A 13913-nucleotide genomic window follows, 5' to 3' on the forward strand; every position below is an offset into this window, starting at 1 on the left:
GTGTACAAACACTCTATGCTAAAGTCGCTAATAATAAAAACGCTTGCAGTACAGCAAAATATTTGTTTCATTAATTTGAGTCTTAAAAAGCGTTTCACCGGCTGTATATTTACTAGAAAAAAAGTTTGTTATTAACTGTGTCGTGGATAAATTTCTCCAACCCGAATAACCATGGATATAAGGCCGAATAATACGATTTACATCAATAACCTCAATGAAAAAGTCAAGAAAGATGAACTGATTAAATCTTTGTATGCTATTTTCTCACAATTTGGCCAAATATTAGATATTGTAGCTCTGCGTACACTAAAAATGAGAGGACAAGCTTTCGTTATATTTAAAGAAATTGCTAGTTCTACAAATGCACTTCGAAGCATGCAAGGGTTTCCATTTTATGACAAGCCAATGGTAAGTGTAACTTATATATATATATATATATATATATATATATATGTTTATAATAGTAATAAATGTATACAATGATATTCAATTATATATAATGTTTACAGAGAATTCAGTATTGTAAAACCGACAGTGATATTATAGCAAAGATGAAAGGTACATTCCAAGAACGTCCTAAAAAGCACAAGCCACCAAAGCCAGTTATTCCACCAGAAGAGAGAAAGTAAGTATACTATAAATTTTTTCATATGCTTTGTTTATAACAGATTTGTTCCAACATAATTCTGTTTTCTCGTTTAAGGGCTAAGAAAAGCAAAAGTTCTAACAGTGATGGCACTACATCCCATTCATCAAACAACCCTAATGCAGAACAACCACCAAATCAAATTTTGTTCCTTACTAACTTACCAGATGAAACAACAGAAATGATGTTATCCATGTTGTTCAACCAGTAAGTACAATAAATATTATCAAGTTCAGACTATCAGGCAAATTATCAAACAAAAAATTACCTTTCTTTTTAGGTTCCCTGGTTTCAAAGAAGTCAGATTAGTCCCCAATCGTCACGATATCGCCTTCGTTGAGTTTGCTACTGAATTGCAGAGTGGTGCTGCTCGAGATGCTTTACAAGGATTCAAAATTACTCCATCCCATGCTATGAAAATATCATTTGCTAAAAAATAATGTTAATTTTTGTATTTTATATATTTTGACCATGTAATAAAAGCATTGCACTAAAAGCTTTCATGGTTTTCACTGATATTGTACCTGATTATGTGTAATGATGTACCTGAGAAGTTGAAATTTGGATTAGAATATACAAATAAAATATTTATTGCATATTTATTGATTTAACAGCAATAACTTTCAAATTTTATAATTTAATCATTTTAGTAAAACACCTCTATGCACTTAATAAATATTAAAAGATAGGAATGAAAAGATATATAAAATTATTTTTAAGTATTTCTCTCTTAATTTGTGCTGTTTGTATTCCAAAATCTCTATCAATTTTGTTATCTATATTCTTAACTATTGTTAAAATGCAGATTATTTTCAAACTTTTGTAAAACATTTATTACGGCTATAAAACTATCAATGCTAGTCTAATATCAATTCATTCCTACGTAAGGATATAATTTTCAATACATTTTTTTTTTGTATGGTACAAATTCACATTTACCAACTATACTAATCAGTAGTGATGTAATACGATTTAAATAATAATTTAAACAATTCAAATTTAAGTAAATTTAGAACTTAAAGTGAGTATGATAATCACGATTAGAAATTTATATAAAAATAAACGTATGAAAACAGTAACTTAACTATGATTATAGTTATAATAACTTAGCATAAAATATTGTTCACTTTTACATACATATATATAATATATTAAGTAAATAACCACCTATTTAGACATTTCATGAGCCCAAGCATCTTCAATATTCATGATGTCTAACTCAGTGATTCCATTTCCTGCATATTGAGCAAACTTGGCATTCTCATGCAAATCAATAGAGCGTTTAAACACTGAAAAGTTAATACACAATTAACATTTGCACAATTAAAGTTTATACATATGTTACTTATATTACTTACCTCCTCCTACAAATTTTTCTAATTGATATGTTGGCAAGTCTTTGCATTCTTTTGAAATATAAGCACCAAATTCCTCTAAATTATCCAAAGGAGGCAATACAACTCTCATGGTCTCTCTTACAACATCAGTATTGACTTCATAGTAACCATCCCACATTTTATGAATGAGATCAAACAATGATCGTGGAGGCAAAACTGCATCACGATTTAAAGGCATCACAAAGCAACGATGGCCATCCATATCAATAATGCCTGTTAAATAAATAAATATTTAAAAACTAGATCATCATTACCTTTACAATATTAAGTACATAAATATAACTATTTTGCAAAACAGACTTTACAAAGTTACTAGATTTATTACCTGTCTTGTTGGCATTGAAATCATGGATGAATCTTCCACGTCTGCCTCCACGAAAATCAGGTACATCAATTTTCTCATAATTTTCCTCCTCCATATCAATATCAAACTCTTCTTTGAAGAATGTTCCCATGTCCATATCCATTGCATTCATAGACATATCACTGCTTGCTAAGCGAGGCTCTTGGATGGCATCATTTAAGTTGTCCCCAATAAACATGGTGGCCTAAAATGTAAAGGAATTATAATATATTCTCTATAAGTAGTGCATTATTTGAATTAAAATTCTTTACAGCTTCTTAATATCATTTCTAAGGATTTATGTGCTCTATTACAAATATCAGCTATATATTACTTTACCTCATTCTATGTAATTAAATAACGTTACATTCAGTATTATGTAATCTTGTGTTATTAAGTGCATTATGTATTATGCTATATATTGTAATTTATTCATATTATATGCATAATAATTGTATTTTTAGGTCCTCTTGAAACTATTTTGTGGGCTATATTATTACAATAAATAAGTAAATAAATAAATATGTAATTCAATACATAGTTACAAGCATGTACACAATAAGTGTTTCTTTTATAGAGAAAAAAGTGAAGAATTCTGTTAATATCAAAACTGTTCGGTAAAGTTTTATCACACACAAATCAATACTTTTAAAATACTATATGTAATTTTCTAGCAACAAGCGTATACAATAAATGTCTTTTTTGAGATTCAAATTTGCAGTAGCAACACTTTTTATAAGCACGTATAATAACTGTTTTTTTCTAGATATATTCCCACGAAAAAATAAAAAATTCTAATGATATGAAAACTGTATTCAACAACTACCATCTGATTAAAAGGTAATGTACTGTAAATTTTTATCAAACAAAAATAAATATATATGAAATTCCACATGTAATTTTCTAGCAACAAACATTTACAATAAATATCTTTATTTAGATACAAATTTGCAGCAGCAACACTTTGTGCCGAAGATCACATCAAATCATAAACGCCCCATGAAAATGGCTGTAGTGCCATCATTTTTGAATATTTTTCTATTTTCTTAAACATACACTAAATAAATTCCTGCAATATTATATTTTTAATATCTTCTCTTCCACCCAGAAAAATGACAAAATTCATGTTTTTTTAGGCTGTTACAGTGATGTTACCCCCTGACAAACAACCCTTTGGGTTTTATAATTATAAAATTCAGTAAAATTAACTCATGTTTACAAGATTGCACATGTACCATTTAAATAAAAAGTTTTCCTGCATTGTAAGATAATCGATACTTTTCTTGCTATATCTATTAAGAGTAATAATAACAAATTAAAAAAATGTACATTTTTACAAATTTGCAATTTAGTAATACATTATTGTTATTATTTAGTTGAGACATCATTATATTTAATATTTCTTTACGAAAATATGAATGCAACAATGTATTTAAGAATAAGGTCAAAGTCCAAAGGTCACAATCTATGTTAAAACTTATTATTCAAAATAGTGTATACTATTGAAATAAAAAATAATTATTGTATATGCTATTTAATTAGCACAATTACATTATTTACAGAGATTATTAACAACAGTGTATGTAATCATGTTATATGTAATAGCTTGGAAAAAACATATGTATATACAAGTAAGCAAAATGAATCGTTGATGGTTATTGTTGAGTTTGAATGGTGTTTTAACGGATTTAGAAGGATATTTTATTGCTGACCTTAGTTCCATCATAGGGAATGTTGCACCAGCCATGGAATCGGTGCATGCGGGCTCTAGCATATTGACTATACAGATATACACCCCCAATAACACCAATGCTCAGAACTAATAATGCAGTCAAAAATAAACAGAGAGTAGTGGCTGTGGAAACCCTTCTGGCCCTATTCACACGTCTGTCTTCAATGCTAGATATCGAAGACTCAATATCATTTTTGACCATGTCATCATGTCCAGTCTAAAAAATAACATTTTTAAATAATAGAGATTTAAAGTTTATAACGATAAGTATGTGTTTATTATTACTTACATCGATTGCTGTCACCAATGGTAAATCAGATTTGTCTATTTTTTTATCCCCCACAGCCTTTGTTAGAATAGTCATTTTGATGGTGACGGGTTAGTAGTGTTACAGTTAAAAAAAGTTATTCGTTTGCAAACATGGATTCCTTAAAAAGTTGTTTTGCGTTGTAGTAATCAATGCGATAGAATATCGCCGAGATGTAAGTTTGACAGTCGACTTTTATCAAATGCTTATCAATAAAAATATGTCAAGCAGCGCTCACCACAGTGCTTGCAACATTAAAAAATCAAAGATAATAGAGAGAGGAACCAGAACCAGATATTCTAAAAGTGTGAGGAAGTTCAACTCATAGATAAATAAGCATAATACGGTTCAACTAGTGCAATATATGAGCATGCAACCTAAGTAATCAGTATAAACTATTTATCTATATCAATCGTGCTTTAAGGCAAATTGCTGGAACTTTCCGTACCACAATTATATTCGAGCAAAAAAAAAAAATTCAATAAACATTAAAATGTTTTATTGATATTTTAAAATATTAAAGAGATAATTATAATTACTACATATTTATTTGTTCATATTATATACAGTTATCACTCAAACACTTGAAACTATTTACTTAAGAAGAACGGCTGAATAAATCCATCTGAGGATATATTTCTTACAATTACAATAACGCATATGAAATGTATACATTTTTATACTGAATTGTAAATTTAAAATTCATATTTAAAGTATAAAACTTTGTATATTTTTGAAAATTTTGAATTTTTTTTCTGAGATTTCAAAATTTGTTTGAACCGTATAAGTGAACTTCAAAAGTTAAAATCTTGGTTCGGAAACCAAAAAAATTGTAACAAAATGTGTTCTTATTGTTAAAACACCTACAAAATATCTAATAATTTGATATGCATATGTTTAATGATCGTTTTAGACCGCCAAATATCTTTTTTTTTACCTTTTCCTCCATATTTCCGAAACTGGTAGACCTGCCTACCCAACAATTTAATCAATTCTCCACTTCATCAATACAAATAAAGTGTTTTTTGAATCATTTAAAAATCGGGTGCTCCTTTACCTCAAAAACTGAATTACCAATTTTGGCACTTTTTGCTCAGTATCTTCGAAAATGCTAGACCTCTCTTTTTGCCAAGAACAAATCAGCACGTTTTCTCATGAGTAGGAATCGATTGTTTTTTGAATCATTTAAATCGGTTGATCCAAGCGCCCAAAATCGTGGGAAAAAAATGTATCTAAACATACATACACACACATGCATCCATTTTTTCTGAGGTATGCCAAATGGTTTCTTCAGAAAAGTATCTTATATGTGCCTAAGTGACCTTCAAATTGACCCGCCCTAATATATATATATATATATATATATATACACACACACACACACACATATATATATATATATATATATATATATATATATATATATAGACGTATTATCCACATATTCTGCGATGATGCATTCGATGACTTATCAGCCATTAATCCGACTTAGTCAGCCACAGATATCAATGGCCAATTAGTCATTAAATATAAATGACAAAATTCATATCTGAAACTGATATTCATGCTTGAATATCTGCAAGCACGTATATATTTAATTAAAGTCTTCTGTCAACCAAAATTCTGGATTTAGTGAATTGTTATTTAAATGGTTTGCACAATCTGTTAATCCAAACCCAAATTGTCGAGAACATGAAGACCATCTTTTTGGTTACTGCTCCAATATGTTTCCACCTAATATACGTTAAATTTAGCATTCGAAGATAGTAAAAAAGTAAGAATAAAAAACAAGATAAAAGAGTGTAAAAGTTTCATATGAAATTGATTTGCATATACTCTAATATTTTGCAATTATTAATTTATTTATTTTATGCAAAGTATTTCGTTCTCAGTACATTTACATATGAATAATGAGGTGTTAGTCATTGATCAATTTATTCATGAGAGCAATCATTCTATTAAAAAAGATTAACCATAATCAGTATTGCACTAAACATATGATTTTGAAAGGAATAATTTTTTTATTTAAATTAATATAAATCTAGAAAAAAATATTTTTTAGATTTATCACATTTAGAAAATACTAACACTGATAAATTATTAGTGCAAAATATTAATCAATTACTGTACAAAAGTGATAAGAAATGTACTTAAGAAATAAAAAGTAGCAGACGTTTTGCATGATTTATTTGTTGAAATTATTGTTTTATAATATAATTATATTTTTCAATAATTAGTATTTTTACATACAATTAATATAATATATTAAAAACTAAAATTTTGTTTTTTCGATTATTATAGATATACCAAAATATCACATAAAGTAACGATAACTTTTTCTAGTTGCTTAAATATAAATAAATCTGTAATACATGAGTGTATTTAGCAGAAATAAAATATGTATACAAATGCCTTACACAATATATGTTATAAAAACGTGTATCTAAATACAAAAGATTTTTACATAAAATTGTGTGGAATCGGAACATGCAAGTATGTAATTATTATATAGTCATGGCATGTTATTCGGCACATGTGGAGTATATTGAATGTCTCTAACAAATATATTATTAGACATTTTTGATTAATGTAACAAACTATAAGAAAGAATAAATTCAAAGATTCAAAAAATTATATCCTACATCTATTGATTTTTTTAAAAAATTTCTATTGCTCTGTATATAGTTCAGAAACCTAATGCGCAAAAATATTTTCGAAGGTAAGAGAAAATATAGTATTTGCAGAGCTTGCAAACGACATTATGTATTGTTAACAATTGTAGTTATTTATTTAAGTCAGAATTTCTAGTCTAACATTTAAATAAACATGTTGACTGTATTTCAATCAGTATTTCCAAGAGCATTAAGACGTCCAATTAAGTTTACATATTACGATTAAAACCATTACTTTCCACTAACAAAAGTGGTTAACTCATTTTTATTTAATTTTCAACAAGGTTTGGAAAATAAAATAGTACATAATTAAAGAAATTAATAAGTCAACCCTCCTACAACGCAGTAAAGTGCCTGCCTCTATTATGAAACCGTATGAACCAGGCAAAATTGTAGCGCGTTATATGGAAATCGCCTATCAAGTTGTATGAAAACCGTGCTGTAAGGAACTCAAATCACATCATTTGTACCGCGTTATACAAAGACTGATGGAGACCAATAAATGCAAAAAAACAAAATAAATTATAAAATTGAATATGAAAAACGTCTATCACGTTGTATGGAAACCGTGCTGTAAGAACCTCAAATCACATCATTTGTACCGCGTTATATGGAAACCAATAAATACAAAGGACATAAAAAAGTATAAATTGTTCTTATGCAATTGAAGAGTTTATAAAAGATATTATAAAAGATGTATCTTTTTTAAGGAACTTAAGAGTTTAATAAAAATCTAAAAAAATGCGGTACTGTAACATCTAGTTATCAAGATGGATCTTTTGTGATTGATTGTATTAGATGCATTTTCGAGTTAAATATCCCATTCAGCATCCCAATATGCAATATGATGAAACAGTATAAATCATTCTCATCGAATTGAACATCCAAAGACATGATGTAAAATAAGGTAAAAAAGCTAAGGTAAAAAACTGATTTTCAACAAAAAAGTTTTCAAGCAGAACTTTTTTTTAGAAAGACTAACGTTCTGTGGAAGAGTTCTGATACTACTAAATCCAATGTGGTACACACATATTATATAAACTGCTATGTTACATTACAAATATATTGCAAAAAGTAGAACAGTATATAATGAAACCTATATTAAAACCTTTTACAACAATATCTAGTTAAAAGAGTCATTCCAACTGCGTTGTTGGAGTACCATGCTATAGGAGGGCGGCCGTCATTTTAGCTTCGCGTAGTATAAAAACCGCGCTATCAAAGGCGTAAATGCAGAATTTTTCATAACTATTATTTTTACAATTGCTCGTGGAAATCTGATCAATAATATTGCCAACTAAACATAACCTGAACCTTCAATTCGACTTCGACTCAATACTAAACCTGTGTGAATAATAAATTCCTCTCCCTTCAGCAAAAAAATGTTTCGATTATTTCAAGAAACTGTCAATGTCTAAATACACTTCCTTCTATCATTTGCAGCTACTCTTTTTAGTAAGGAGTTACAAAATTTCAACCAAATTCCAAAACTGTTTTTCTGTAATGATTCTATCATACATAGATATTTTACTGATATAATAAATCTGCTTAAAAATGTAAAATGTTTGTCATAATTAATCATGACTATACAACATTTAAGTTTAGAACTACATTTGCATAGTAGCATGCAGACTTAATTTTATAATATTATTCAAATTTACAATACTAGTCATATATGAGTATAGTATATTTTCTGGGCCAAAACATTGGTTTAATATTTTATTGCACGTTTTTTTTATTATTATTTCAATGCCTGTGGGCTCACGTACATGGTTGAATTATATAAAAAATAATGCTTTGCATTGTTTAAATACTTATTGCAAATATTGAGTTATTAATAGGTTTATTGATTCACTTGGTAGGCAAAAAATAATTTAAATACTAAATTATTAGTTGTAATTGTAATTTTTTTTGTTTAGTATACTTTTCATGCAGTAGTTTAAAAAATAAACAGCACAAAATATTTTTGAATACAAAATAAATTCGGACAAAAATGCAAGTTTTATTATTAATCTGCAACTGCACATAGGTATCAAAATTTTGAATTCAAATTTTCAACTTCCATATATTATGCTACTGAATCATACTGAATACTAACAAAATGTCATGTATTTGCTGTGCATTTACACTTTTAACACATAAACTGCAACATCACATGTATGTTATGAAGCTAGGTCAGAAAAACCCTGTTATCTAACATAGTTTTTTTGACATTTGTGCGATTTCTAGGTTAGGTTTTCTATCTGACAACCTGAGAAAACCGCCTGACTGCACAGCAATCCCATGGATTTTGTCAATATTTAGAACGATTTAGTATGGAAAATTATTCATAACATAGCCTTGCTATAACATTTGTCTGTTATGCGGCAGAATCGGTCTATTAAATTAAAAGTTTCAAGAGAAACCACAATAATTTATAAGTGATCAGTTTTGTAAATTTACCGTTATTTTGTTAAAGTTTCTGCTTGCGACAGATGCAGGTTTAATATAAAAATTAATTAAACCAGTATTGGAACCATAAATACGAACCATGATTTCATCTACCTGACTTGCATTTTTGTCTTCATGAAAAAAACATACTGTAATACTTGGATAGATGGAAACATAGAGAAAAAACAGAAGAGTGAAAAATCTTTAACATCTTTAACAAACACAAATTCCAGGATGACGTATTTAGGAAATTACCAATAACTACAACCTTCTACCAAAAAAGTAGTGTATAATTTTCCCAAAGCCATGAGGATAACGCAGAAGTAAACAAGTAAAGGATATGACATGATTTGGCGTTTATAGTGGAAATCCAGGCAATACTTCTCAATTTCGATTATCCTGGATGGTTATTTTACAACAATTGCACGTTTACCGGTTGCAGTAGACACATGTGTTCAGCTCCTCGAACTGGAAGTCTGTTTTTGCAGAAATGTTGTATAATTTCGGGGATGGACGGAAACGGTTTGCTAAATTGGCCTAAAACGTAATATCCACTATCAGGTTGGCGCTGGATCCGCATGTGCATAAAACCCCTTACGCTCCTGAAGGTAAAAAAAAAAAATGAATTATGTAATGTAATAGAAGTAACTTTGAAGTTTTCAGTTATCTTCTAAAAAGTCATGATAATACTTTGTATAAAACATCACAAAGATAAATTCTATATATAGATATATTTTCCAGAATTGATTGTCACAAGTCAATCATGTGATGTAGATATGAACATATTTACAGATAAAATATTACATTGTTTGTTTTGTATAAAAATTATTTATTAATATTTTCTACTTACTTTAAAGAAAGTGAATAATCCTGTCGTGTGCTTTCGCTATTTCTAACCAGAAATCCTCCTTCACCAGCTAGTCTTAGGACGGATTCGGCTTCCACCCTAGTTATCGCACCATGATACCATCTAATACAATATCAAAATTTATTATTAATTAGCTAAAAACTATATAAGAATAATATAATATAAAATATAATAAAATAATAATAGAATAATATAATATATAATAAAATTTTGTTATTGACCAAGAATATATAGTATTATATGAGAATTATTCTACTTACCCTTGCCTCTCCAAAGGTATTGAAGAGTCAACAAGTTCCACCGGACCAGAGTTTGATAAACCTAAATTTAAATTTAAATTCCTTGGCATTGACCCAATTCGTGGTGCTAAATCAAGACCTAAGTTTTTTGGAGCTCCATCTGACCTCAGATTAAGAGTTAATTTCTCTCTGAACATAGATGCACCTAGAATAGTTTTTATATGATATTGTAATACAATTTATTGCTGCATGATTTAAGTTTAAATTGTTTCGCTAATAAATGTTGTCTATTAATTACCAAGTGATGGTCGTTCACCATCTCTAACACTTTGACTAGAAGACGCCTGTGATACTCCACTTGACTCTGTACTATGTGAATGTTGTGTATTTTGGCCTCTTAGACGTCTTCGCAGTTTTGGCATATCAAAAGGTAAGTCACGAAGATCTACAGATGTTGCACTCCCTTAAAAGTATAACGATTATATTATTATTTACATGGCATCCAGACAAATTCAATCACTTTTGCATTTTAAAGTAGAAAATACCAATGTAAGAAGTTTTGAAAAACAAATCTATTATTCTTAATGCCTTTAGTTATGTTTGTCTAAAAATTGGTCTATTATTGTATGACTTACCTGAAGTACATGCTTCAATCTGCTGCTGCTGTGCCCTACGCCTGCGTAATTTTGGCATATCAAATGGCAAATCCGCGTTTTGTGAATCCATCATCTGCGAATCATTTCTGTTATCCGTGTGTGAATGTTGATTCCCTAACTTCAAAGATGCAAAATTTCTGAATGCACTTCCTCCATCTCTCGATCTTATAGAAATACCACTGTCAGACCCCAAAATTTCATGCTTGGTACTTGTCAACGTTTTATTTTGAGGTCTTCTTTTAATTTTATTCGTTAAATTTTCAGTGTTTGTACAATTAGCAATATCCTCATCAGGAGAAGGTTTTTGTGAGTTATTGTTACGGTTGTTATCTGATGTTTCAGATGCTTGTTCTTGAGATGATTTGTCAGAGATTGGACTTAGGATATGAAGGATTCTTGTTCTTGGCTCTATGTGCGTTTGATTGTGACCAGAGTCAGAACTATGAGAACTTAAAGAACTAGACCTTCGACTATCAGAGCTTGTACTGCTCCTATTGCCTTCACTGGTACTGCTTCTCAATGAGTCCATAGAACCGCCACTTGAGCTAGCTGTCATGCTTTCTGTAGACGAAAACTTATTCGAATCAGTTTTGGGCCTGCCTTTGATTTCCATAATACGTTCGTGTCGAGCTTTGTATTGAGCTGATTTAATAGGAAGACGTAAATCTTTTAATCTCGGCTGGAGATCTGGCGCGCTTCTAATGCTATTCATCAGCAATTCACGGCCATGGAATTTTGTAGGTAAGGGCGCAGTAGATGGAGGAGAAGCCTTGTAATCTCTTGTGGTTTCTTCAGATTCTGCAGGTTCTACAATACGCAAAGCTTGAAGTTCTCTCACAGGAACCCGCTCATTTTCCCTGTTCTTGCGTCGTTCCCTCTGCGCAGGTGTCGTCAACCTTTGTTGCTGGTGAAGCAACACTGTACAATTTGTGACGGCATCTAAATCTTCTTCTGTTCTGGTAACTCGACAGTCAAATGCTGTCTCGTACAATCTACGTGTACTCGTCGTCATGTTGTGACCACCTAGCATATAAAACAAGGAATTGGGATCGAGATCATCCTCATCAGCGTAATGATCACGCAGAGGGGGCATCGGTTTGTTTGGACGTCTCGTACATTCGGAACAAGACGAGTCACTACCGGAAGATTCTCTTCTTCGACTATTTTCCAAAACTTCTTTACACCTGGCCCGAAGTAAATCTGAGTAGTAGTAAGGTGATGGATCACGTTTAGTGCGGGGTCTTGTATGTAATGGAGTTTCTCCAAAATGTTGGACCAAGTCACCAGATATGCTGTCAGGAGAATTTAGGCAAGGTACGTGGTCGATGGAATGGGAGTACTCCTCGTTGGATGATTGTGGCCTTGATGATGCATCTGTAAAATGAGATGATAAATTAGAGAAAAGATTAATAGAAAATCATAAAATTATCAGTCAAGTATTATAAATATATCAGTCAAGTATGGATTAATAGTTTCTGAAAAAAGTCAGCAGTTCCAATTTAATTTAAAATTATGAATGTTTCTAAATTATTTGCTTTAACAGTTTATTGAATAATATCTATTATAAAGCTATAAAGTTGTCATGAATTTTATTACAAATGTTGTGCATTTTGTACCATCACGTAGTAATAATTTTACGATGAGTTTGCATATATGCATTGAGGGTGTTTTTGCAATATAACAAAGGGTGCATAAATATACCTAGAAGAGTTAATGCTCGCATGCAACAAACGATTGCAGGCATGTTATTAGGGAACAATTGCACGGGAATTATTTCGAATTGCTGGCATTAGTACATTTGTATTAGTGTTTTAAGTATAATTGCACGAGTGATGCTATCGAAGGATAATGAAATATACTGCTAATGATTGAAAAATCTTTTAATTAATTTATTATCTTTGTTAACACGATAACAAAATATATTTGTCATCGGCAAATAAAGTTCTTTCGAAATAATCAGTTTATTTATGGTCTTATAAAAATATACCAAAATATAATGAGTCTACGATAAATAGTCTTGAAAATTCATTGAAGTTAAAAAAATGAGCCACGTTTTTGCAATGTGAGCCAAAATTTTAGTAAACGTTTTCTCAAGAAATGGCTAAATCGATATAAGACATTTCAAAACCGTTGGACTCGCCTTGGCTAGTTTTGCACAAAATCAAAGTCTAATTTTTCCTAAAATGACAAACCGATCATGTCATATTTGAAGTGACTTTAATTATATTATTGTTTTTAAATATTATATACATATTTTTAATGCCTATCATTTATCATTATAGAAATGTGTATAATGGTTGACCCTAATAAATATGTGCATCACGAGTGTTACCATATTACTAATAAACATTATTCAAAATTGTTATATGATGTATTTATTTTTACTGAACTTAAATTTACTACTTTGTACAGCAGCAAATAAGTTCTACTTCAATCGCGTGTGATCCTTACGCGCACTCTTTTTTTTAAAATGTTACTATATGTTTCCAAACGTATAAATATATTTTGAACGCACAAAAGAAATTGCGGTTGATTAATTCAAACTATGGATTTTTTTAACAGCAATCAAAATCTTAAGCCCTACAAGCTGTTGGGATGAGACTTCTCCTTATATTGTACTCCT

At 29.9% G+C, this 13913-nt stretch overlaps 3 protein-coding genes across 3 annotated transcripts in view; 1 reads left to right on the plus strand and 2 right to left on the minus strand.

The window, feature by feature from the left end:
* Positions 1-153: 153 nt before the first annotated feature.
* LOC113366599 (U1 small nuclear ribonucleoprotein A) lies at positions 154-1103 on the plus strand. The gene is made up of 4 exons (XM_026608231.1): positions 154-408; positions 510-625; positions 704-853; positions 927-1103. Exons 1-4 carry the CDS (start codon positions 172-174, stop codon positions 1084-1086), a joined length of 663 nt encoding a protein of 220 aa, XP_026464016.1. The 5' UTR covers positions 154-171; the 3' UTR covers positions 1087-1103.
* Positions 1104-1723: 620 nt separating this feature from the next.
* LOC113366271 (integral membrane protein 2B) lies at positions 1724-4665 on the minus strand. The gene is made up of 5 exons (XM_026607852.1): positions 4408-4665; positions 4099-4335; positions 2369-2591; positions 2005-2256; positions 1724-1935 (listed from the first exon to the last, which is right to left on the minus strand). The coding sequence occupies exons 1-5, from the start codon at positions 4480-4482 to the stop codon at positions 1814-1816; spliced, it is 909 nt and encodes a 302-aa protein (XP_026463637.1). The 5' UTR covers positions 4483-4665; the 3' UTR covers positions 1724-1813.
* A 5274-nt stretch (positions 4666-9939) lies between these two features.
* The window catches only part of LOC113367471, a 230840-nt gene continuing 226866 nt past the window's right edge, over positions 9940-13913 (minus strand). Inside the window, exons 5-9 of the mRNA XM_026609078.1 lie at positions 11270-12664; positions 10933-11097; positions 10656-10839; positions 10378-10497; positions 9940-10129 (exon numbers count right to left, since the gene is read on the minus strand). Of these exons, the coding sequence (XP_026464863.1) occupies positions 9940-10129; positions 10378-10497; positions 10656-10839; positions 10933-11097; positions 11270-12664 (2054 nt within the window). The remainder of the gene's footprint in view (positions 10130-10377; positions 10498-10655; positions 10840-10932; positions 11098-11269; positions 12665-13913) is intronic.

This window comes from Ctenocephalides felis, unplaced genomic scaffold (assembly GCF_003426905.1).
Source record: "Ctenocephalides felis isolate EL2017-DRISC unplaced genomic scaffold, ASM342690v1 CF-g0.4_SCAFFOLD_01170, whole genome shotgun sequence".
NCBI classification, from domain to species: domain Eukaryota; kingdom Metazoa; phylum Arthropoda; class Insecta; order Siphonaptera; family Pulicidae; genus Ctenocephalides; species Ctenocephalides felis.